General features: G+C 35.7%; 1 protein-coding gene across 1 annotated transcript in view; it reads left to right on the plus strand.

The window, feature by feature from the left end:
• SCFD1 (sec1 family domain containing 1) overlaps positions 1-27668 on the plus strand; it is a 115518-nt gene that overhangs the window by 63386 nt on the left and 24464 nt on the right. The window contains exons 15-19 of the mRNA XM_007098073.2: positions 3940-4036; positions 7681-7751; positions 9973-10052; positions 15047-15109; positions 21064-21139. Of these exons, the coding sequence (XP_007098135.1) occupies positions 3940-4036; positions 7681-7751; positions 9973-10052; positions 15047-15109; positions 21064-21139 (387 nt within the window). The remainder of the gene's footprint in view (positions 1-3939; positions 4037-7680; positions 7752-9972; positions 10053-15046; positions 15110-21063; positions 21140-27668) is intronic.

Raw genomic sequence — 27668 nt, forward strand, 5'->3', positions numbered from 1 at the left:
CTTAGCCCTTTTAAAGAGATTTTTAAGAAATTCATGGCTTTCAGAGTGTATATTCACTGGATATAAGTTGTATTCCATGCATAGTCCTCTGGGTCTCTATAATAATCCTTTTACTGTTTATTCTTGATATTTATTGAAGTTCCAAAAATCTGTTTATTATCTTGACCTTGTTATTTTGTTTTATATTTTTAATTTGTTTATTTTTTATGTGACTATTGTTATCCAAATTGTATTCTTCTTTGAACTCATATTGTATAAGAATAATTAATCTTTGGGATTACAGAAGTTGTTTCTCTTAGTATTTCCTTTACTTCAAGAAATTGAGAAAGAACTTCTATATATTATCTATCCGGCCAAAATAACCTTTTGCCACATATAAATTACGTGTATTACCAAAAAAAAAAACCCCAAATATGTACTAATTGACAAATATACTTTCTTTCATAAAGCATAAACAAAAGAAGCAATAAATTGTACTTGAGGAAAATATAATTTTCCCTACTCTTTATCTGTGGTGTACATTGGAGTCTGACCTGGATTTGAATCTCAACTCTCTACTACTTCTACTCTGGTAACCTTGAATAAATATATGTTTCTGTGTGTCTGTTTCTTCATCTTTAAAATGGGACTAATAATTCTTAGTTCATAGTGTTACTTGGAGAATTAAATGAGATTAAGTTAGTAGTTTTCAAACACTGTTCTCTGGTACCCTAGATCACTATAGAGACATTTAATGGGTCGCTTGTATCTATTTTATGTTTAGGGTTCTGCAGAAGATTTGATTTGAGAAAGAGGGTCCTGAGTTCTCTGTTTAAAAACATTTGAAAGCCATAGCTGTAAGTAAAGTGCCTTGCACAAATAGATCCTGAACATATACTAGTTCTCATATTCAGGCTAGAAAATCTCCACTCCACTCTTCTCTCCTTCATGGGAATCACTATATTGAAATGCTAAGTTAATTTTCTTTAATGCTTTATTGAGGTATAGTTCACATAGCATACAGTTAGTTAACTTATCTAAAGTGTACAGTTCAATGGTTTTTATAGTATTGTCACAGAGTTGTGCATTCACAACCAAAATGTACTTTTATAACATTTTCATCACCTCCAAAAGAAACTCCCTACCCACTAGCAATTAAACTAACTTACTTTTAGATTCTGTTTGCATTGCTTGTTAGAAATTTCAGTGTAAGTTAATACATGAAGACTTAGCAAAATAAATCTAATGTCTGTAGCTACAAAAATCAGTGAACCATGTTTCTTTTCTTCATTCGTTTGCAGGTACAGACATTATACTCCATTATGGCATTGAACCTACTTAATTTTACATATTAAATCACTAAAGACTTGGTTCTTTACATTTTTCACTCCTAGAAGTTCATCTGTCTACTTTTGTGTCTTCTAAAGATGACTACTTGATCTGTGTATGTCCTGCTTTTAGTTGAGGAATTCAACAAAGACCTTGTCAAGTACTTGTTATGAGCCAGGTGCTATGTTAAATTCCCAGGGTTAAAGGATTAATTAAACACAGTCTAGGGAATTTACCGTTTTAGAAGGGTAGCATGTAAACAAAGGAGAGTAATATAGTATGAAGATTGTTATTATGGAGAGGTATGTAAAATGCTGATGGTACACACTTAAGGGGGTAATAAATTCCTCCAAGCAAAAAGGAGATTGATGGAGAGGCAACAAGGGGGAACGAATAGAGATTGAAGAGAGTTGCAAAGAAGCTGGTCCCTGAAGAATGAGTAGAATTCACTGCACAGGTAATAGAAGAGGAATGTATTCTTAAAAACTAAGAGAATAACCCAAGCCTATGCCTAGAGGACTACAGGTGTACACAATGTTTAATCAGAAGTCATTGAGGTATTTGATGTGACTAAGTGAAAAGTGGTGGGTGAAACAGAAAAGGTTGGCTAGAGCAGATCATGAGGGCCTGAAAGTCAGCTTAACACCTTATTTTATATGCTTCCCCCCACCCCCTTTCCAGTCTTCACTCTAGAGATAATTAGCCTTTACCAGTCTCATATTCAGTTCACATTAACATAGTTCCTACTACCATCATTTTAGTTCCCCCTGGAGTTATCTTTGACTTTTTTCACTACTTTGATTCCCATATCCATTCACATGTTAATTATTAAATGTGTCTCTTCCTTTCCGTTCCCACAGCCACTACCATGGTCTCTTTCCTAGGATCTCTTTTCCATTTCTTTTGTCCTTTTTCAAAATTAAAATTTTCCATTCCTAAGACTTCACCTCTTAATCTGTAGTATTCAAAGTAGCATTATACAGTAGTGAAAATAGTTCCTATTTCAGGGAGTCTGAAGAATATGAAGGACCCAAGGGTTTATAAAAAGGAAGACCCTTATAGGGTTTATTATACTCTTCCAAGAGTTGACTGGCAAGAGAATTCTCTGTGTACTGATGTAGAATATATTGTTGAGTTAAAGCAAGGAACAGAAGAGTATAGTATATTCCTTTTGTGTCAGAAAGCTGACAGGTATTAGGATATAGACCCTGTTTGCTTACATTTTGCATAAAGGAACTGGACAACTGTAGAAGAAATAGTTGTAGTAAATATCCATAGGAGTAGGGGTAGAAGAGAACAAGGGTGAGGACTGGTCTCAAAATACCTTTTTATGTTGTATTGATTTTTTTTTTTTTTAATTTTTTTTTTCAATGTTTTTTATTTATTTTTGGGACAGAGAGAGACAGAGCATGAACGGGGGAGGGGCAGAGAGAGAGGGAGACACAGAATCAGAAGCAGGCTCCAGGCTCCGAGCCATCAGCCCAGAGCCTGACGCGGGGCTCGAACTCACAGACCGCGAGATCGTGACCTGGCTGAAGTCGGATGCTTAACCGACTGCGCCACCCAGGCGCCCCTGTTGTATTGATTTTTAAACTGAGTATTTCAACTATTTAAAACTGGCCTTGTGTGCCACTGTGGGAGAGTGGGATTGAGAGACTCTGATTTTCTGTTGCTTTATATATGAAACTCCTTATAATGAAACTATCATTCAGACTTCTCCACTCTGACTATGCCATGGTGCAATTCGTTTCACTGAAATGAACTCTATTCCTGTCCCCAGTCACTTTGAAATCTCAAGTCAAAATTCATCACTTTCTTCTCTACAATGGGTTAACTGTTTATTTCATTCTATCATCTTAGCTCAGTATATTTATGTTCTGTGTTTATATTTTGGTTCTTCATTGGTATCTCTGAGTATTCTAATTTATTTCATGAATGGTTTCTACTCTCATTTAAATTGTTAACACTTTCAATAGAAATCATGTTCTTTTCTCTTTTGTATTATTGAAGCATAATTTAGTAGATACTTGATAATGATAATTTGTATTTACTTTGGAGAATCCTAATATTTTAACTTCATTTGGATAGTTTTAATAAATTTTAAATTGGAAAAGGGATCATATAGGAGAGTTAAGTTTGACTACTTTTCCATTACCTAAAACTTCAAAATATTAAGTAGGAAAATTAATGAGGAAGTTAGCTTTGTTTAAAAACCACTAAAAATAATTAGGGTAATTTTCTGTCCAGTTTAAGTTGAAAATGTGTGGATTTGTGCACTAAAAAAGTAAACATAACATGACCACCTGACATTAATTTGCATGGAATACAATTATTTACATGCTAATTACTAATAAATACAGTAATTGAGATTGGTGTGATTTTTATCTTTGCTAATATATGACATGCAGAGTTAATTATGAGTTTATAAGTCAGATATGGTAAAATAGTCAATCTGTAATTTTTTAAACTAAGTGTATGATCAAAAGTAAGAAACTTGAAAGTAAATTCTATTAGTAAATGAACACTTATTTTTAAAAATTGATCATAGAAAATAGAAACTTGTAAGCTGAGAGGCCCTTAGTATGTCTTTATTACTTCATATAGTCTAATCTAATATTTATTTTGAAACAGGCAAGAAAACTAGATGTATATTTTGAATATGAAGAAAAAATAATGAGCAAAACTACTCTGGATAAATCTCTTCTAGATATAATATCAGACCCTGATGGTATGTACCATAAATTTGAGGTTAATGTTAAGTTTCAGAGCTGTTGAATCCAGCATGTTCAGTATAAGTAAAATCTGAATAGAATTATTATTTTTCCAATCCATGCCAATAATGAGATAATTAAATGAGCTAGTTTCTGTTGAGAAGTTCGTAGCATAGCAATTCCTGAAGTGGAAAAATGATTTGCATTTTATTTCACTGAACTTCTCTTTGATGGTATTGAAGAACTTGTTGCATTCATTTATTTAAAGTGATATATCTGGGGAAAAAAAATAAAGTGATATATCTGAAGTTCAAATTCTGCTGGTTTTAGGAAGACTTGGAAGTATAACATTCAAAGCAGGTGTCTCTAAATGATACACTTCTAATTACTTTAGTTTAACCCTAAAGCATTTCCCAAAAGGATATATCTAAAACTGAATTCTGTTTTAAATATTTAGGGACTTTACTTTTAAAGAAACTCCTTAATCAGTCCCTTTCATATTTACATTTAACTAAATATTTGTATGTTAGATTTTCTTAAAACAAGATATGACTCTTTGTACTTAGAAAATGTTATAATTTTTACTTTCAGTTATAATGATCATGGGGATCCACATAGGTTTTAGCCTCCAAAACTATCCAAACTTTAGAGACTTGTTGATCATTTCAGAATAGTTTTCAATTCAAGTCTCAGTAAACTGCTTTTCCAAAATGAATAAAAAGTATATAAGCTATTCAGCTTATATTTTGCATACAAGTCACTTAGCTGAATGATGATGGTTTTTGAGTTAGACTTTGGTATGACTTTTAGACTTTATTCCAAACTGAAAAGTAATAAATTCCAAATTGTTTGTAATTAAAGATTCTTTTCGCAGAAACTTCTCTAAGAAGCTTTAGGTTATTGCTCACACTTTTAAGAAGCTGGATTTGTAGTGAGAACATACTATTTTGGAGTTATTTGCACTTTACAATGAAAAAATGCAAAACATATAAGCCCATTTCAGAGCTATTCCTTATTATTTATAATAAGTTTTGACTAAAGTTGAAGCAAATGAATATGTTAATAAAAAACTATCAGAACCTTTCTCTATTCTTTCCCCTTACTTTCTCAGTTTAGTTTTAAAGACATTAACTACAAGAGAACAAGGTAGGCATTCATGCAAAGTGGAAGTCTGGTGCCCTTTTAGCCCAAAACAAGATGTTGCAACCTAAGCAGGATGAGAAAGGCATCCACATGTGGGACAGAGGGTGACTGTACACAGTAGCAACCCAGCGTCAGTCCAAATGGGGTGAGAAGTGTGGCCAGGCATGTGAGCAAGTGTATTGCAGAGAATCAGAGCCCACATGGAGTGAGAAGACGTCCATACAGGCAAGGGGATGGCTGCAGAGATAGGATATTTGTTATATACAGTGGACTGGTTAAAGAAGTGTATATGTCAGGTGCTACAAATGGTGCCAGGTTTCCTCTTGTCAGAGAAGGAAGAGAAAACAAGTAGGGAAAGGGAGAAAACTATACAAGTAGAGAAGGGGAGAAAACTATAATGATCTCTATAATGTTGGATTGGAATTGGAAGTATTATAGTCTTGGTGTTTTCACTATATATTTGTCACACAGAAATAAATATAGATAACATGTGCGTGCACATATATATATATATATATATGTATGTGTATATGTATATGTATATGTATTCAGTCAACTGAGCAGGGCTGGGAGCAACAATGCCCTAGTGTAAAGATTGTAGCTTATAAATACATTTTCTACTAGGACTCGTTGGAGAAGTAGTTGATGCTGAGGATATTAAAAACAGTAACAGGCATCTACAGGCCCCTAAAACTCAGAGAGAGGGGAGCCTTTCTTTCCTGCTTTAGGAATGGTGGTCCCAAGAGCATACAGCAAGCCTGGTTGCTTTTTTCTCTTTGTCCTTTAGCTGCTTAGTCATAGTTGCAGGAAATGCACAATAGAACAGGGTAACTAAAGCCAAAGCTTTCTGACCGAAGCACCAGAAAGGGAAAGCCAAGGGAATTGGAAAGTACCAGGGAGATTGCAGAGAGGAAGGAGCTCAGGAAAGCAAGCTCATAAAGTTGTTTATGAATTCCTGGGCTCACTCCTGAGCTGCACATACGTGAATCTGATCCTAAATAGCATTCCTAAGACTAAGAGTTGAAGGGCTATATGATTTCCCAGTTCCCACAGTGGCCACTAGATGGTTGGACAGATCCCAGTAGCACTGCAGAAGGTTTTGAAAATAGAAATCAATGATGGAACCACAACCCACAGATAGCTGGTGGGAACTTTGGCCTGAACCCAGCCAGGCTAATTCCCTGCTAAAGCAAAAATAGCAGCTTTCTCCTGGGATTTAAACAAGACCCTGAATTTCATAACATAATATTCAGTGTCCAAGATACAATATTTATCTGTAAACATCAGAACTTTGGAGAACCCATCATTGATCTTTATTACCATTCTTTGCCATATTTAGGGAGTAAGGATAATTTGAGAATGGTTATCTGGATTCTAAACCATATAAAAAACTGATGGTTTATTAGTCACGTTTTAAAAAAATTTTCCTAGTTTTTATTCTATAAGAAAGTATAACACTGCCAAGTTCTTGAGTATTAGGACTTTGAAGTGAGAGTACATATTGTTATTGGTTGGTGGTAAAACTGAGTTACCAGTGACCAGTGCTTCATCACTTTGTACCAAAGTACACCCAGTAACAGGGTGAAGAATAAATGAATTTCTCTGTAGTTTGGGGCTCTGGGTAGTAAGAGTAGCAGATCAAACTCAATGTGAGCAAGAAATTTCGATATCTTATGTTTTGTCTTAGAATTTCTAGCAAATATATTTTGCATAATACAACAGTGTTTATTTTAATATATAAATGTATTCTTTTCTCAAATCTTATATAGTGATAGAATACCCTCAAGAAAGAGGAGACCTGTATATTTTGTGACCCCACTTTTGAGAAGTATTTCATACTTAGGTTTCGTAACCTAACACCTAGAAGGACCATACAGCTGTTTTCCCAGGATAGTCTGATTTTTATATTTATTGTCTTTACATAATTAGTACTGACATCCTTTTTCCATCTCAGAAGTATACTGTTTTAGATGTGTGTGATTATCCTACCTATTCCGTTCTTTCTGAGTTTCAATCTAAAAGGTTCATCTCTTGGGGCACCTGGGTGGCTCAGTCAGTTAAGCATCCAACTTCAGCTCAGGTCATGATCTCTCGGTTCACAAGTTCTAGCCCCACGTCAGGCTCTGTGCTGACAGCTCAGAGCCTGGATCCTGCCTCAGATTCTGTGTCTCCCTCTCTCTCTGACGCTCCCCATTCATGCTCGCTCTCACTCTCTCTCTCTCTCTGAAAAAAAAAAAATAAACATTAAAAAAATTTTTTAAAAAAGGTACATCTCTTATAGACACTTAGGAAGAGAGAATGAAGATACTCCCATATCCCATTCCTTTACTCCCACAACATTTAATCATTTTCCATATCTGTGTGTTACATAGTCATAATTAGAGTGCCTATAACCTTAAATCACTTGAAAGAACCACATTTTATCTTGTCATATTTATATATGCCTTAAATTTTTATATACTTGTGTAGACTATAACACTTAACCAGAATTCTGAAAGTTTTTTTCCCCCCTATGTAGCAGGAACTCCAGAAGATAAAATGAGGCTGTTTCTTATTTATTATATAAGTGCGCAGCAAGCACCCTCTGAGGTATGTCCTCTTTGTTTAGTTATTGGATAGAAGGGGAGATATTTGTTTGTTTCAAAAATAGAAGACAGATCACTGTGACCAAATAACTACCTCATTCCTTTCTTTAAAAAAAAAAACAATTTGTTAAGGCTGGTTCTATTTACTGCTGAGTTTTATAGCAGTATTTATTATCACCAAGAGAACTGTCCACTCATGAAATGTCTGATCACTTTTAAGTTGTTGGAATATGAATTGAATTCAAGTGCCCAAATTCTTATTTCTGGGAAAATAGCTATTATAAATGAAGTTAACCAAGTTTGCTATCCTTTTTGTAAGTTTGGCCTTATTTCTCATTGTGTAATGATCTTAAAAGCTCCATTTCATTAAGCTGTAGCCACTAATGCTTTCCACTGAATTTATCTTTAACCTAAAGTAAAAATGTAATATTTTAAGGTTATTTAAAAACTAATGTCAATTATAGAACATAAGGAGTCAAGTGGAAGAAAATACCCAAACTTCCAAATTGCTATGTAAATATCGCAGTTTAATTAGATTACACTTCAGATTTATATATGTCGTATGATTCATATAAAAAAATGAAATTGAGATTTTTTTAATATTGCAATCAAATAACTTTTATATCAATAAATGCCTCACAATTATTGGGAAATGACATATTTCCCTTTCTAGATTTTTTTTTTTCCCCTGGAAAAGAGGATTATGGATAATTTTGTTGTTTTCTTTTTCTGTGACGGGCCATCACTTGCTTTAGAAGAAAGAAAAGTTTATAGGTAATTAATTGACTTTGAAGGCAAATGGTAATTTTGGTATCAGTGTTGTTGCCAGGTTAGAGACCTGCTAACTCTCCTGTTAACTCAGTAAAATTTTACTGGTGAGCAGCAAGTGTTAGAACTTTGGAGATGACACCTAGGATGATACAGTAGTTATAAACGTCTTTCCTTTGCCAATACCATGTATTTTTATACGTCTGATAGATCATAACGCATTTTTTTGGTCAAAAGTCTTGGTGTTAAATCAGTAAGCTAAACCCAATATTTGCTTTAGGCCAGTTCTGCTTTGTTCTGGGAATACGTCTTTTATTTTAATTTAGTAAGAAAGTGTAGTTTTCTTTTTAGAAGCATCTCATACCTATATCTTAGAGGATTTTTATAGGTGTATATATATATATATATATATTTGGCTTATATATAAAAAGGCTTATAGCCTATTTATAATATTTTCTTCAGAATTTTTTATTTTGAAACTTAATTCAGAATTCCCTTAATTTTACCACATTATTTTGATTTATTTTTGGTAAGGACTATCTTTTCATAAGTTTTAAGTGATCATTAAGAGGCTTAAAGCAAATTATGATTACTGATGTCAGCTGATAGCCCCAAAAATGCAAAATAGTGAACATCTCTGGTTGAAGGTGAGCTTTAAATTTCTGACTTGTAAGGAGCACCTGGGTGGCTCAGTCAGTTAAGCATCCGACTTTGGCTCGGGTCATGATCTCATGGCTCCTGAGTTCAAGCCCCGTGTCAGGCTTGGTGGTGACAGCTCAGAGCCTAGAGCCTATTGCAGATTTTGTGTCTCCCTGTCTCTCTGCCCCTCCCCTGCTCATGTTCTGTCTCTCTCCTTCAAAAAAAAGTAAACATTAAAAAAAATTAAATTTCTGTCTTCTAAAATTTTTATAATGGAATCACTATGATGATAGGCTCCTATAAATTACAGGAATTCAACTGGACTTACTCATCAGGAAACAAAAAGAACAAGAAAGAGAAAACAACAGTTTAAAAAGTGTAAGACACCTGATACTCCATTAATGCATTTGGACCACTAGAGTGTATATGACAGGGGAAAACCTGAATCTGCATTTCCCCTCAGTCAGTGTCATGCCCCTTGTGTTTCTGGTTCTGAAATATTCTTGGTCAAGCCAGTTGGTTCATATAGTGATTATCCTGAGGAAAGGCAAGTTCAAAAGTGGAGGAAAAATTGACTGACTCACTGAATGACAAAGTACTGGATAGGTGATTTGGAGTCTGTCAAAGGTAATTTTCATTAGATGTGATTTTTGTCTCGGGTGCTCACTCATATACTCAAAATATGACTCCGTTCTACTTGGGTGCCTGGAATTTAAACTCGTGCCTTTGGTCTGACTTTTTAATGAATAAAATAATAACAAAATGGTCTTCTCTTTCATGAAAGTAAAAATTTTTATATCGTTCTTTGCTTATTTCAGGCTGATTTGGAGCAATACAAAAAAGCATTAACTGATGCAGGATGCAACCTTAATCCCTTACAATATATCAAACAGTGGAAGTAAGTTTTATTTTTTTCTTATATAAAAGAGTACAGTGGAAGTCCCAAGAAGATAAGAATGTTACTAAGAAAATTGAACAGTGCCTTAGTATTTTTTTTGTTAATTTGGTGACATAAATATTTCCCTATCTGGCCCTCTCTATCCACAGCTTAAAATTACAAAAAATGGTCATGCCTTTCTTTCCTAGAGAAGTTGATGTTTTCTTCGCTGATTAGATACGAGTGACAAAGACTGAAATGTTTTGGGTCAGCCATCTCAAAAACATCAGAAGAAAATTTTAATTTCACTAGTAGAGAAATGCAGATTAACATAGCACACAGATACAGTAAAGTGCTGTGCTAAGGATACAGAAAATTAATTGGTGCATTTATATTCTGCTATTAAAAAATATAAATTGTCACCATTTTGCCAGATGGTATAAAAATTTTTTTTTAAAAATCTTTGGGGGATGCCTAGGTGACTCAGTCAGTTGAGTGCCGACTTTGGCTCAGGTCATCCATCATCTCACAGTTCATGAGTTCGAGTGCCATGTCGGGCTCTGTGCTGATAGCTCAGAGCCTGGAGCCTGCTTCGGATCCTGTATCTCCCTCTCTCACTGCCCCTCCCCCACTCATGCTGTGTCTCTCTCTCTCTCAAAAATAAAATAAAAACATTAAAAAAAATTTTTTTTAAATCTTTGCATACTTCTAAGGTTTCATTCCAAAGAAGTAATTGGAATTGTAAAATCTTAGAAGCAACCAATCTCAATGTTCAACAGTAAGCATTTCCATAAGATAGAATACAATTGAAAATTAAAATTCATGTCGTATAAGACTGACACTGGAAAATGTGTATATGATAGTGAAAAAATAGTTTACAACAAGTGACTTCTCTCTTTGTGTCTAGAGACTCTTCTAGACTTTGGAAATATAATAGTGACCATGTGGAAGGCTCCTTCAGTCATTGAATTTACATTTGAGTGGAGGGAAGATGAATCAACAAATAAGCAAACAAATGAACAGAATACTGTTAAATGATACTAAGTGATATAAAGAAAATAACACCGAGTGATAAGATCTTAACTTGGGGGTAAAAGTTAAATTTGTTGAGAAGATCAGGGAACGGGTCTGAGTAGGGATATTTGAGCCAAAACTTAGATGACAGTTTTTACATTATGATCTCTATTATCCATCCATCTATTTCTGTGTGTATTTGTATATATGAACATAAATCTATATACATACAGTTGCATACCTTGACATATATTAAAATGTTAACAGTGGATAACTCCAGGTGGTAGAATTTCTTCCCTTTCATGTGCTTATCTTTATCTTCCAAATTTTTTACAACAAACCTTACTGTCAAAATATTTTTCTTTTTTTTTTTTTTTTAACGTTTATTTATTTTTGAGACAGAGAGAGACAGAGCATGAACAGGGGAGGGGCAGAGAGAGAGGGAGACACAGAATCGGAAACAGGCTCCAGGCTCTGAGCTGTCAGCACAGAGCCCGACGCGGGGCTCGAACTCACGGACCGTGAGATCATGACCTGAGCCAAAGTCGGACGCTTAACTGACCAAGCCACCCAGGCACCCCTCAAAATATTTCTTAAAATGGGGTGCCTGGGTGGCTCAGTTGATTAAGCATCCAAATATTGATTTCGACTCTGGTCATGATCTCACAGTTTCGAGTTAAAGCCCCATGTTAGGCTCTGTGCTGATAGCATAAAGCCTCCTTGGGGTTCTCTCTCTCTCTCTCTCTCTTTCTCTCTCTTTCTCTCTGTCTCTCATCTCTCCCACAGTTAATAAATACACTTAAAAATATTTCTTTTTTTTTTAATATTTCTTAAAATGATTGTTTTAAGACTATAAGATTGAATATGCTTTCCAAGCTCAACAGTATGCCAAGTTGTTAACAGTGGTTATCTCTGAGTTTTTGAGTTTGAGTGCTTTTTCAAATTTTTTTTTTATGATTTCATTTATTTTTTTAATTATTTATTATGAGTGAACGAGTGGGGGAGGCAGAGAGGGGGGAGAGAGAAGCCCAAGCGGGCTCCATGCTGTTAGCACACAGAGCCTGATGCAGGGCTTAATCCCACGAACAGTGAGATCATGACCTGAGCTGAAATCAGGAGTCAGGCACTTAACCAACTGAGCCACTGAGGCACCCCTAATATTTTATTTTTAAGTAATCTTCTACACCCAACATGAAGTTCAAACTTACAACCCAGAAATCAAGAGCCATGCACACCAACAGAGCTAGTCAGGAGCCTCATTTTTTTTTTTTTTTTTTTTTTTTTTTAAGTCATCTCTACCCTCAACATGGGTCTCGAACTCATGACTCCAAAGTCAAGAGTTATATGCTCTACTGACTGAGCCAGCCAGGCGCCCCTGCTTTTTCAAATTTCTTTTTATTTCACTATGTTCTTGTAATAAGAAGAAAATATACAATAGACCTCTGTTTAAAAAGAGAAACTGAAAACTGCTTTTTCCAATTTTTATAATATATGCCTTTACACATTGGCTTTGTGGCATATGTCATTGTTCTTTACATTATGATTTGTGGAGAACTCCTTAATCAAACATTTATTGTTGGAAGAGGAAAGCCAGTCTTGGACATCATTTTATATGGTTATAAAATATGTAATTCCTAGCATTTTTCTTTATAAGAGTAATACAAGTTTTTTGAAGAAAATTGTATAAAACTCTGTTAGAAAGGAGGTAAAAATTTACCTGTAATATCATCATCCAAAGTCTACAGCTAAACACTGTATATCTTTCTATATGTACATTACATGTATTTTTTAAAATTTGGAAATTATTAGTATAGATACAGTTTTGTATTCTAGTTTTCCATTAACTCATTTTAGCAGTCCATTTTCTTAAATAATTATAGTGTTTCTTGGAGCACCTGGGTGGCTCATTCGGTTGAATGTCCAGCTTTGGCTCAGGTCATGATCTCACGGCTGGTGAGCTCGAGCCACAGGCCGGGCTTTGCACTGGTGGAGCCTGCTTGGGATTCTCTGTCTTCCTTTGTCTCTGCTCCAACCCCACTTTCCCACCCTCCCTCCCCGCCCCTCAAAAAGAAACATTTTTAAAAAGTTTTTTTTAATAGTGTTTCTTAAATTTTCTTCAGTGGTACTATTTAGTGTGTGAATATTGTTTAGCCATAAAAATGTGCCATGATTTATTGAATCCTTCCATATTGTTTAGATATAGTTCATTCTAGTGAAAAATAAGTATTTGTTGAAGGCAGAAATTCTAGTCTACTTCTGAAAACATTTGATTCACATCCTCTTTCCTGAACAAGGTTGTGATTTTTGTGTTTGGGATTTCTCTAATGGTATTTTCAGTGAGTTCTGTCCCAGTTGAAATAGAGTGTTTTTAACATTTCAATTATCACATCTTAGTGATTTCCATTCCGTTTTTTACTCTCATATGATTTTCTCGTATTTATGTAAACTTTTTTTTCTTTTACAAAAACAATTGAAATAGTTAGGAATCATTATAAAAGAGTATTGAGTCACATAAAGTGTTTATGGTATGCTATTAAAATGTTACAAAACAGTTTTACAGTATATTAATTTTGTTTTTAAAGTATATATGTTAAATATATGTGTGTCCAGGGATTAGAGGAATATACACAAAAATCATGATTGTGAGCCTCAAAGTGTTAGGGTTCTTTTGGGAGCATTTTGTGTCCTCAATTCTCTATGGTAAACATACTCCCAGAAGGAAAATATTTTTAAAAGCACATCTAAGTGCCATCTTTTTGCCAGACTTCAGAAATTGTATAGTTTAGTTAAAAAGAATTCTGGACACTTAAAAGATTTGAAAATAAATGACTACATGCAATTAGGTATAAAAGTGTGTGTTGTAGAAAATAACTCTTAAAAGGAAAAATCATTGGGTGATAGAATAGTTTAATGAAAAAATTGGTTTTGGGGCACCTGGGTGGCTCAGTTGGTTAACCGTCCGACTTCGGCTTAGGTCATGATCTCACAGTTTGTGGGTTCAAGCCCTGCATCATACTCTGTGCTGACAGCTCAGAGCTTGGAGCCTACTTCGGATTCTGTGTCTCCCTCTGTCTCTCTGCCCCTTCCTGGCTCGTGCTCTCTGTTTCTCTTTCAAAAATAAATAATCATTAAAAAAAATTTTTTTTTTAATAAAAGAAAAAAGTAGTTTTGAGCAGAGTCTTAAAAGGAAATGCACAATTTCTGTTGGAGAAGAAGGCAGTCCATTTATCCCCCTCAAAGGACAGCATGAACAAAGGCATATGTCTGGGAATGAGGGAGTGTGGAATGTGGGGACTGATAAAGAGACTAAACTTAGTTCATGATTGTTCGTTCAAGGCAGCAAGTCTGTTTCATGTTAATGACCAGATATAATAAAAGGAAAAAGTCTTGATGTTTGGGAAATGAATGCATTTGTATTTTTTAAAGAATTTCAAGGGCACCTGGGTGGCTCATTCAGTTGAACATCCAACTTCAGCTTGGGTCATGATCTTGCAGTTCGTGGGTTTGAGCCCTGCATTGGGCTCTGTGTTGGTAGACCAGAGCCTGCTTGGGATTCCCTCCCTCTCTCTCCCTCTCTTCCTCTCTCTCCCTCTCTTCCTCTCTCTCCCTCTCTTCCTCTCTCTCCCCCTCTCCCCTCTCCTCCTCTCCCCCTCTCCCCCTCTCCCCCTCTCCCCCTCTCCCCCTCTCCCCCCTCCACCCTGCTTGTGCTTTCTCTCTCTCAAAATACATAAACTGCAAAACAAAACAAAACAAAATCTCAGTGTTTCAGTACTAATTGTACTGTACTTGGACAACATTTTACATGATTACCAATCATATAGTCAACATTTATATAGTTGTTTCAGTGCTCATTATACTGAAACATTGTATTATATTCGTTGAAAGATGATTCTCTTTTCAGAAATGTCTGCATAGTAAGAGTCAGTGGAGTTTTTAATACTGTGATGCTGAATGTTTGCTCTGATAATCAGTTTTTCAATATAGCTTTTTTTATTTCATAGGGCTTTTGCCAAGATGGCCTCAGCTCCTGCCAGCTATGGTAACACTACTACTAAGCCAATGGGGTAAGTATTTTTAATAATTCTGATGGAATAAGTTTGGTACTCCAGACCATAATTAGACTCTCAAGCCCTAAAAGCACACTGACACTTTGGGGCACCTGAGTGGCTCATTCGTAAGCACCCAAGTCCTGGTTTCGGCTCAGGTCATGATCTCACAGTTTGGGAGTTTGAACCCTACATCGGGCTCTGCACTGATAGCATGGAGCATGCTTGGGATTTCTCTCTCCCTCTTTTTCTGCCCTTCCTCAGCCTTGCTCTCTCTCTCTCTCAAAAAATAAACATAAAAAAAAAATAATTAAAAACATAATGTTTTTCAAAATAAACATTTTTAAAAATAAAATGTAAGTTAATATATTTTACATGGTATGAGTTATTGGCTTCTTTTGCTTCCTTGTTCTTAAAACATTACATTTTTTTTATTTTCAGAAGTTATATGAAGGTTAAAGCTACTTTTATATCACTGTTGATAAGTAATACAGATTTGGAGCTAGGCACTCAAGACTTAGCTTCAAGAGAGATGTAGGCATACTATTAAATGACAGGGAGGAAATCATTTAATAGTAGGAGGAGGTCTAGGTCTAGGTCTGACTCCTGACTCCACAGAATCCTATAGTGTGCATGATTTTCAAAGTAACTGAACAAGGTAATTCTAACTACTCTTTTTCATACCATACTTGTTTCAAATTCTTTAAGTTTTAGGATAAAAGTGTACAATCCAGAGGAAAGCAGTTTTATTCTAGCTTTACCTCAAGCTTCCAGTTTTAATGGAACAGTTTGCAAAAAGCGAAAACACTCAGCTAGGCAAGTGTTTTAAATGCTTGACAGAATGAATCCAGCTAGCCTCACCTTCATACAGTGCTGTGTAGGTTAGCAGTGCCTCGAGTTGCCTGGTACCAGGGAATTGCCTCTGAACTCTTCATTCCAACAAAGATTACTTTCTGTTGTTTCTGTTAAAGCATTTCCACCTTGTCCATCCTTTGATTTCACAGAGGAGTAAAGGCAAGATAGGGAAAAGGAAATTTATTTGGAAATTACTCTCATGTATTTAGTAGACTTTCCAGTTCCATATCTTAAAATCTTAACTGAATATTAAAAGCCTAAAGATTTCTTGTGGATTTCGTAGTTGAGGATTTTAATAAAATGTGTTGTAAGAAAATCTTGATGATTTGAAGGCTATCCCTAGCCTTCTGATATCATAATACAGGAATACCATTCTGTCCCACAAAACATCCCTTGATCCCAAGTGAGAGATTGACTGAGCCACAAATATATGCCCAATATGGCAGGTCATTTGTTGATGTTACTTTTGTTGTTAAATACTCAAACATTTCTTCAGAATTGAGGTAAAATTCACCAGGTATGTTATGCTTCACATTTTTATGTGATAGAGGTTATGTATTGTGGGGAGATTGTATAAACACAGGACTGGATCTAGCTGCTGTGATGTAGAGAATATAGTAACTTTTTGACTTACTTGTAATACTTACACCCATATATATTTTCAATATGTTGATGTGTTTTGAATTCCTAAAACAAGTTATCCTGATTTACTATCATTAATTTTATTGTTTTAATAGTAAGGCAATCAGGAAAGCAGGGAGTTCTCTCCAAATTGTAATTTGCCTAAAACCTATAGACATAGCTCAAAGGTATTGGAGGTTCAGTTCCAGACCACTGCAATAAAGCAAATAATACAATAAAACAACTCCAAATTAATTTTTTGGTTTCCTGTGCATGTTAGTTACATTTGTACTGTGCTATAGTCTATTAAGGGTATAATAGCATTTTGTCTTTAAAAAATGTACATATCTTGGGGCGCCTGGGTGGCTCAGTCAGTTGAGCGTCCGACTTCGGCTCAGGTCACGATCTCGCGGTCTGTGAGTTCAAGCCCCGCGTCAGGCTCTGGGCTGATGGCTCAGAGCCTGGAGCCTGCTTCCGATTCTGTGTCTCCCTCTCTCTCTGCCCCTCTCCCGTTCATGCTCAGTCTCTCTCTGTCTCAAAAATAAATAAATGTTTAAAAAAAAATGTATGTATCTTAATTTAAAAATAGTTATTGCTGGGGTGCCTGGCTCACTCAGTCGATTGAGCATCCAGCTCTTGATTTGGGCTCAGGTAATGGTATCACCTGATCATGGGTTCATGGGATCAAACCCTGCTTCAGGCTCAATGCTGATAATGTGGAGCCTGCTTGGGATTCTCTTTCCTGTCTTTCTGCCCTCACCCACCCTCTCTCCTCCCCGTGTGCATGCGCCCTCTCCCTAAATAAATAAATAAACATTTTTTTAAATGAGGCTTTTTAATAGTTTGTTGCTAAAAAATGATAACCATCATCTGAACTTTCAGTAATCTTTTTGTTGGTCAAGAGTCTTGCCATGATATTGATGGTTGCTGACTGCTCAGGATGGTGGTTCGTGAAGGTTGGGGTGGCTGCATCCTGTTAAAATAAGACAATGGTGAGGTTTATTGCATCAATGGACTGTTCCTTTACAAACGATTTCTCTGTAACCACGCATGCAGCTTGATCGCATTTACTTGTAGTAGAACTTCTTTCAAAATTGGAGTCAGTCCCTCAAACCCTGCAACTGTTTTGTCAACAAAATTTATGGAATATTCTAAATCCTTTGTTGTCATTTCAGCAGTCTTCACCGGGAGTAGATTCATTCCCAAGAAACTACTTTCTTTGCCCTTCTACAAGCAACAACTCCTCATTCACTAAAGTTGTATCATGAGATTACAGCAATTCAGTCCTATCCTCAGGCTCTTCTAATTCTAGTTCTCTGTATCCACCACATCTGCAGTTACTTCTTCCCTTGAAGTCCTGAACCCCTTAAAGTCATCTATGAGGGTTTTAGTCAACTTACTCCAAACTTTTTTTCATGATGATAGTTTGACCTCTTACCATGAATTGTGAATGTTCTTACTGGCATCTAAAATGGTAAATCCTTTGTAGAAGATTTTCAGTTTAGTTTGCCCAGATCCATCAGAGCAATCACTATCTGTAACAGTTACATAGCCTTACAAAATGTATTTCTTTAATCAGAAGGCTTGAAAGTCAGGATTATTCCTTGATCCATGGGCTGCAGAATGGATAAGTTTTTAGCAGGCACGAAAACAACATTAACTTCAGCGTACATCTCCATCAGAGCTCTTGAGTAACCAGGTGTGTTGGCAGTGGGCAGTAATATTTGAAAAGGTGTCTTTTTTTCTGAGCAGTAGGTTTCAACACTGGGCTTAAAATATTCAGTAAATCATGCAAACAGATGTGCTGTCATCCAGGCTTTGTTCTATTTCTAGAACACAGCAAAGGAGATGTAACATAATTCTTAAGGGGTAATTCTTAGGGATTTTCAGAATGGTAAATTAGCATTGGCTTCAATTTAAAGTCCTCAGCTGCAATAGCCCTTAATAAGAGTCCTTGAAGTTTTGAAGCCAATTGAAGCCAAGTCTTGACTTCTTCTAGCTATGTAAGTGCTGGATGGCATCTTCTTCCAGTAGAAGTTTCTTTATCTGTATTGAAAAACTGTTTAGTGTAGCCGCCTTCATTCATTACCTTAGCTATATCTGGATAACTTGCTGCAACTCCTCCATCAGCTCTTGTGTCACCCTGCACTTACCTTACAGAGATGGCTTCCTTCCTTTTTTTTTTTATTTTTTTATTTTTTTTAAATATGAAATTTATTGTCAGATTGGTTTCCATACAACACCCAGTGCTCCTCCCAACAGGTGCCCTCCTCAATGCCCATCCCCCCCCTCCCCCTCCCCCCCCCCCCCCCCCCCCCATCAACCCTCAGTTTGTTCTCAGTTTTTAACAGTCTCTTATGTTTTGGCTCCCTCCCTCTCTAACCTTTTTTTTTTTTTTCCTTCCCCTCCCCCATGGCCTTCTGTTAAGTTTCTCAGTGGCTTCCTTCCTTAAATCTTATGAGCCAACCTCTGCCAGCTTCAAATTTTTCTTTTTTCTCTCTCAGCCTTTGTAGAATTGGAGAGAGTTAGGGCCTTGCTCTGGATTAGGCTTTAGCTGAAGGGAATTTTGTGGCTGGCTTGATCTATCCATAGTACTCTAACTTTTTCCTTATCAGCATTAAGTCTGTTTCACTTTCTTATTTGTGAGCTCACTAGAGTAGCACTTTTAATTTCCTTCAAGAACTTTTTCTTTGCATTCACAACTTGGCTAACTGGCACAAGAGGCTTAGCTTTCAGCCTGTCTCAGCTTTTGACATGCCTTCTTCCTCACTAAACTTAATTATTTCTAACTTTTGATTTAAAGTAAGAGACATGTGCTCTTTTTCATGCGCCTCAGAGGTGGTAGGTAGACTGCTTTAGGGTGAAGTTGAACATCTCTTTCTCAGCTGCTGGCTTCCAGAAACTCATTGACGTGGACAGCAGACAGAATTTTTACCTTTTATGGAGGCATATGGCCACAGAAATTGCTGCTGATGCTCTGGGTGAAGAAGGATTATGTAGTCTGAATCAGTGGTGGCAATGACAAACAAGGATTCCCAGTGAAGCAGAGTGTTTTGACCCATGGCTGTGTCTGCCTTCTGAGTAAGGGTCATTTCCGCTACAGACCAAGGATGCAAATCTGTTCAAGGTTGCATTGTGGGTGTCAGTCTTATTGTTCTCAACTTGTTCTCATTGTGAAAAAAAAAAAAGGAGGGGAAGGATATTCCTGGACTCATTGATAATACTGTGCCTCATCACCTGGGACCCAAAAGAGCTAGCAGAATCCACAGACTTCTCACTCTCTCTAAAGAAGATGATATCCACAAGTATGCTGTGAGAAAGTCCCTGAACAGAGAAGGTAAGAAACCAGGAACCAAAGCGCTCAGTATTCAGCAATCTTGTTATTCCACGTGTCCTCCAACACAGATGTCGGCATATTGCACTGAAGAAACAGCATACTAAGAAAAAAGAAGGAAGAGGCTGCAGAAAATGCTCAACTTTTGGCCAAGAGAATAAAGGAGGCCAAAAAAACTGCCAGGAACAGATTGCCAAGAGACAGAAGCTGTCCTCTGAGAACCTCTATCTCTTAGTCTGAGTCCAATCAAAAGGAGATTTTCTAAGAAGAACAAAGAAGATCAGACATCAAAAAATAAATAAATAAAAGTGAGAGACATGTAACTCTTCCTTTCGCCTGAACACATACAGGCCATTATAGGGCTATTAATTGGCCTAATTTCAATATTGTTGTATCTTAGGGAATAGGGAGGCACCAGGAGAGGGTGAGAGAGTAGGAAACAGGCAGTTGATGGAGCATTCAAAACACACCACTATATTTATCAGTTAAGTTTGCTAGCTTACATGAGCAAGGATTGTGGCACCCCGAAATAATTACAATAAGAACAGCAAGGATCACTGATCACAGGTCACCAAAGCCAATACGCTAATAATGAAAAGGTTTGGAATACCGTGACACAGGGACATGAAGTAAGCAAATGCTAATGGAAAAATGTTTAATTTGAGGGGCACCTGGGTGGGTCAGTTGGTCCAACTTTTGATTTTGGCTCAGGTCATGATCTCACAGTTCATAAGACGGAGCCCTATGTTGTGCTCTGTACTAACAGTACAGAGCCTGCTTGGGATTCTCGCTCTCCATCTCTCCATCCTTCTACACCTGCCCCCCACTCATGTTCGTTCTCTCTCTCTCTCTCTCTCTCTCTCTCTCTCTCAAAATAAATAAATAAACTTTAAAAAATAAAATAAGTGCTTAATTTGAGGGCAGCTTTTATTTTTACATTTTATTAATAATTATTGATAGACAATTTTTTCACTGTTTTATTGTTAGATAAAATTGCAGCCAGGATATCTGGAAGCAAAACTTCTCGGGTCACTGTTTAGTGAGAATACAAGTGGTAGGTACAGTGAGCCTCAGCAGGTCATGTGTAATAGGCAAATGATTTATCTGTAACAAATTGGAAAGATAATTTATACTTAGGGTAATCCTCTTCTTTTGTCCCTAGTCTCTTATCACGAGTCATGAATACTGGGTCACAGTTTGTGATGGAAGGAGTGAAGAACCTGGTATTGAAACAGCAAGTGAGTATACTTGTTAGAAAACATTCTGGTAATTTTTGAACATAAATGTTGACAGGTTGATTGCTTAGCTAGAATACCTTCTAGATATATTCAAGTTATAAATATTTGGAATAAAGTAAAATCAAGGGGCCTCTTTCTGGCATATTTAAAAATATGATATTTTCACACGTGTAGTTCAGGGCTCTGTTATTTTAGGCTTTTTTTTTTTTTTTAATTCATTTGGACTTTATTGACACTTTGATTTTCCTTTACTGTCAGGTTTGTAAAAGTACATTGATTGGAAAAATGAACTTACCCTACTTAGAATAATAAACTGTTACCTAATGCATATAAGTTTTAACATATATTAAGAGAATAAGCAAATGAACTTAAAGGTCTAAAGGTCTGTGTAAGAATAAAATATTTTAAGTAGAATGTATGTTTTGGGGTAATGAAACTATCCCAAAAGTAGTATAGCCTGATTTTACACTTCATTTTGGAATAATAGTTTTGTACAGAAAACATTTTTTAGTGACTTTTGTTTTTCTTTTTTTCTGCTATCTAATATATAAGTATTCTGCTTCAGAAAGTCATCATTAATTTTGTTTGTTTTCAAATAGGATTTGTTTTTTACTTTATGGAAATTTTCAAATAAACATTAGTATAGGAATCTTCCCTGAACTCTTCACCAAGCTTCAGTACACAACATCCTGTCATTCTTGTTTCATTATTCCTATTATATTTTTTTATTTTACTTATTTTTACTGAGATAGTTGAAGGAAAGGCTAAAACATAATATTTCACACATAAATATTTCAATTTATAATGAGAAAGATTTTAAAGCCCAAATTTTTAAGAGAGTTGATTATCAGTTATTCAGATGTGAATAGTCAGTGTTTACTTGTTTTCAGAAAAAGGTTGATCTTTTCTTTCTCTGGGCTTTCTTCATACTTTCATCTTCCTTACAGTATTTACATGGAGTATTTTGTATTGATGTTATTTTTTACTCTGCCCCCCCCCCCAGTTTTATTGAGATATAATTGACATAGAATGTTTTACTTCTTGATAAGGATCTTGATAAGATCCTTGAGAGCAAGGAATTTTTTTTACCAATCTTTGAATTTTCCATAGCACTTTATATATAGTAAGTATTCAGTTCTTTATTTGAGTGATGTTTTATTATAAAAAACATGTAGTATAAGTAAAGAACAGTGAAAAAAACTAATATGCTTTATTTAATTAAAGGGCTCTTGACTTTCCAAACTTAGGATACATTCCAGATTGCATTATTTCCTAATTATTTGGGAACACTTTTTAGCTTCATTATCCCTCTTAGGAATTCTTTTCATTCCCTCACAGTCTACCTCTCTCCTGGTAAAGAGCCACTAGTAAGTACTTAATCCACTCTTTTACTGGTTTACATTACTTCCCTGAGTCTGTTCATCTTTCTTCTGCAGAAGGTGAAAAGGTGGAAAGGGGCGCCTGGGTGGCTCAGTCAGTTAAGCGTCCAGCTTCAGCTCAGGTCATGATCTCACAGTTCGTGGGTTCGGGCTCCACGTCAGGCTCTGTGCTGACAGCTCAGAGCCTGGAGCCTGCTTCAGATTCTGTGTCTCCCTCTATCTCCGCCCCTGCTATGCTCATACTCTGTCTCTGTCTCTCAATAATAAATAAAAGTTAAAAAAAAAAATACAAAATAGGAAGTTGGGCACATTAGACATTAATGTATTGTACTTTACAGTTTAACCTAGCACTTGTTAAAGAGAAAATTACTCATGACACTTGGGAAAGAATAGGAAGACAGACATTCAGGGGGGGTCACTGTGAAAGGAATTGGGACCACCACAGTAAGGTTTTGTACCTGGGGGGAAAGATTGGGCTCAATTCCAAATACATCAAGGGGAAGTGGGAATTTATAGCCAAGGACCAGGGTAGGAATCAGTGGATGTAAAATTACTAAAAGGAAACATCAGGGATGGAAGAGGATTCTGGCTAAACCACCCTAACAGGATTCTTGCTGAAGGCAGGCCAATGAGATCAGACATCACCTGGGAGATGAGAGGATGAGGAACCTGACCAGATAAGAAGGGTAATCAGGTATAGAAAATGAGAGATTCTTGCTAAACTAACTTAGCAGGATGCTTTTTAAAGTGGGCTGTGCAAATATGGACACAGAAGTTCAGAAGTCAAGTCCTCATTGAAAGAGAGGTCAGAGGAGCCTGAGTAAAGTTTTGTCAAGAGAGAATCTCTGTCACACCACCAATAACGATAGTTATTTAGCATTAACTATGGACAAGATGATTTTGTTATGTGAGACAAAAAGGGAACCACCAGTTCCTAAGATAATGTCTGCCTTTCGGTAGATAGAGTGGGTGTTGTGTAGCCACATGTAGTTAAATTTATGTTTAAGGAGAATTACATATTTTTCTTAATGGGTTACTCTTACAAGGAAATCGCAATAGTGGAATAGCTCATAGTATGGACAAATTACAGACTTTAATTTTTGGAATGTTCTTACTTTCTGAGCTTATTATTCACATAAATGTCCACTAGTGATGTTTGTAATAGGTGTCTAAACTGATCTAGTTAAATATTTTATTGTACTAACACAAAAGTTTGTTTAAAGTTCATAAAGTATAAAAACTATCATCTGTAACCTCAAATCCCTTTGCTTTTCTTAACATTGCAAGTAACAAACTGCTTTGAAATAGGCAGTTTCTCACTTACAGAAGTAAATTTTGGAATGATTGGTAGTTATCTCTATCTGTAGGATATTTCTGCCGCTACTACTAGAAGAGCCATGCATTTTTTTAAAAGTGTAAGTTAATGAGACATTTAGGCTCAACATAGAGGAAATAAATGTGATTTTTTTGTTGTGGGAGGATGGTTCATTTTATATTTTGAAGTAAAAAGAAAAGTCATACTAAAAAATATTTAGGGGTGTCTGGGTGGCTCATTTGGTTAAGTGTCCAACTCTTGGTCTAAGCTCAGATCTTGATCTCAAAAGTTGTGAGCCTAAGCCCCACGATGGGCTCCACACTAGGTGTGGAACCTACTTTAAAAAAAAAAAAAAAAATGGCACTTGCATGGCTCAGTTGGTTAAGTGCACATTACTCTTGATTTCAGCTCAGGTCATGATCTCACAGTTCATGAGTTCGAGTCCCACGCTGGGCTCTGTGCTGACAGTGCAGAGCTTGCTTGGGATTTTCTCTCTCCCTCTCTCTGCACTTCCCCTGTGCTCTCTCGCTCACTTTCTCTCTCAAAATAAATAAACATTTTTGAAAATAAGAAAAAAACAGTCTAATACAATCATTTGTTATTGTTTCAAAAAAAAAAAAAAAGAGTATTCTGATGGATATATACCTAATATTTAAATGTTAGTTTTTTTCTGGGTATTTGTCTCTGATTACTTCTATCTGATAAATTCCTATAGTTGAATTATAGAATCAAAAGGGTGAACATTTCTAATTGTTCTTAGTAAATAATACCAAGTGGCCCTCCAGAAAAGGTACACCGACTAGCATTGACTTACAGTGCTAGTTTCTCTACATCCTTCCCAGACCTTGGTGCATACATGTATGTGTGTATATGTGTGCAGTCTTTTTCAGTTGAATAATTAAAAAAGAGTCTATTGTTCTAGAAATGTTTAAACTAATAGAAATCCATTTTAAAAGTTACATTGCCCTAATGTTCTAAAATTTAGCAGTACTGCAATGGGAGATCTGGGGCAGTTTGGGAACTAAGAGGAAAGAGATGACCAGAGAAGAGACTGCTAGAGATGAATTCTGCCACTTTGATACTTGCAAAGTTTTGAGTACTTTATGACTCTTAAAATCTCTATTATTTTACATTTTTTAATCTGAGTAAATGTTTTAAGTTATAAATAAAAAGAATACGATGTCTCATGTGCAGTTTTCTATGTTGCCTTTAAGAGCTTTTTATGCTTCGTTTCTTGGGCAACATAAGTTTTCTGCATCAAATGGTTTTATACCATTTGAATGATATTCACAGATTTGGAATTTATTTGTGCGAGGATAATTGTACAAGAATGTGATGAATAATATAGCACAAAGTTGCATAATTTAGAAGTTTTCTATTTCACTTTGGATTGTTTGCTAAAATAATCACTCTTTTCAAATGAATTAACAAATAAATTGCAAGCAGTGGAAACCAGTAGGTTAAAAAAAGTTAAAAGGTGTATCATCTAACTCCAGTGTGTGGCCCTTAAGTTTGTGATTTGAATGAGAAAACTCAACAATAAATGTTTGAAATAGGGAAATTTTAACATTAACTGGATATTACTGTATTAAGAAATTATTATTATTTTAGTTATGCTAGTAGTGTTATAGTTTTTTATGAGTTCTTATATTTTGAAAATATATACTGAAATATTGATGACTGAAATGATTTTTTATTGAGGACTTATTTTAAAACAACCTAGGAAAGTGGGGAATAGGTGAGAGTAGACAGGATTTGCCATGAGTTGATCATTGTTGAAACTGAGTGATAGAGGACTGGATGTGTTTTATTGGGTCCATGTGATCTTATTTTCTTGATTTCATTGCCATTAGCATACTGTGATTATGGAAAAAACACCCCTTTATATTTTATTATTTCCTCATCTGTAAGATGTGGATGTTGGATTCATCCATAGATCCCTTTCTGGTATATAATTTTAAAATTTTGGAAATAGATGATCCATCTTATACCCCCTCCCTTTTCCTATCTTTACTTCACTGACAACTTTCCATCCCTATATCGTTGATAATTCCTCATTTCCAATGTGTTTCTGGTATCCACACATTTCATCTTATTAGTTACTTGGCTAACATAGTCTTCAAGATAAGCATTCTTGGGGCACCTGGGTGGCTTAGTCAGTTAGGTGTATGACTCTTGATCTCACCTTAGGTCTTGATCCCAGGGTCATGATTTCAAGCCCTGTGTTGGGCTCGTGTTGGGTGTGAAGCTTACTTGGGGGGAAAAAAAAAAAAGCATTCAAGGAAGTCCACAAACTGGTTTTCATTCACCAGGGTTTTGATAATCAAGACAGGAGCAATTCTTGTCACAATCTCAATGCTGACTTCAGCATCAGATTATCATCCCAAGCCCAAGGCTGTAAAGGGCAAATTAGAAATAGTCACTATAGACCAGCTGGCAGTATAGAGTAAGTGGCTAATTCTAGGAGAACTAAAGGGAAAAAAAATTTTTTAACTCTTTTAGGTGTAAAGCTGTATTACTTTGCTTAGATTGTTTTTTAACTTCTGTGCACATTCTGTTTCAGTTTGTTTTTAAGCAATTACATCATCAGAGATAAGATTAACATTGTTTTTATTCAGCCTTTTCCAGTGACTAAAATCATAGAACATAACTATGGTCATAAAACCAGTAAGGGTTTTTAGAATCCTTTTTTTTTTTATTTATTTTTTATTTTTTTCTCCAAATAAAATTTCTAGTTCATGTATCTAAATTTGAGGATTTTAGAAATAGTGATACTTAATGTAGGATATTCATGTTTATGAGACTTTTATCTCTCAAATCTATGTCTATAGTAAGGCTTGCTGCTAATAAAGATTTAATGCTAACCCACACGATAATGTTTTACATTTTATTTCTAAAACAGTTCCCAAAAACACTGAAAAATGTTTGGGAATATTTTGTTTGCTTTTGTTTGTTTGTTTTTAATGTTTATTTTGAGACAAAGAGAGCATGAGCGGGGAAGGGGCAGAGAGCGAGGGAGACACAGAATCCGAAGCAGGCTCCAGGCTCTGAGCTGTCAGCACAGAGCCTGATGTGGGGCTCGAACTCAGGAGCTGTGAGATCATGACCTGAGCTGAAGTCGGACGCTTAACTGACTAAGCCACACAGGCTCCCCTATGCTTGGGAATTTTTTAAACAGTTAATGAGTTTTTTATTTGATTATATTTCATTTATATCTTTTATTGAGCTACAGAAAATTTTTGTGTTTCTAAAGATGAGTAAGGTAACATTTGTTGAACAAAGAAAATTGTATGGTTTCCTTCTGATGTTTATTCTTTGCTGTAAGCTGCCACAGGTCAGTTTGTTTTCAGTCAGTAAAAGTTGGTTAGTCTTGTATATAAATTATTAGTAATATAAAATTGATTTTTTAAATGATTAACTCAATTCAAGCCTTCACTTAGGCAAAGAACAAAACCTGGATATCTCATAGTTGGTGACAAAGAACTCAGAAGTTTTACTGTTTCTTATGCCTTTCCTTTATCATTCTCTACACTTGAAGTTTTCCTTAATCACTGACAGTATGTGAATATCCTATGGTGCAGCAGTGGTAAATGATTCTTTCGGTGTTATGTGGTTGTAAAGACCAGACAAAAACAACTGTCCCTGGGCTCATGAACTTCTAAAGTATTCTGCTAGAAAGAAATTTTTCTTACGTTATTTAATGACCTGTTGACTGGCAGGTTTGTAGGTATTGCAGAGCTATAAAATACAAACCAAAATTTAGTTGTACCTTTTAGAAAAATCTCATTTTTATACTGCAGGAGGATTTATCATGAGATACTGATAGAAATACTCA

Source organism: Panthera tigris, chromosome B3 (assembly GCF_018350195.1).
Source record: "Panthera tigris isolate Pti1 chromosome B3, P.tigris_Pti1_mat1.1, whole genome shotgun sequence".
In the NCBI taxonomy this organism is placed as follows: Eukaryota; Metazoa; Chordata; class Mammalia; order Carnivora; family Felidae; genus Panthera; species Panthera tigris.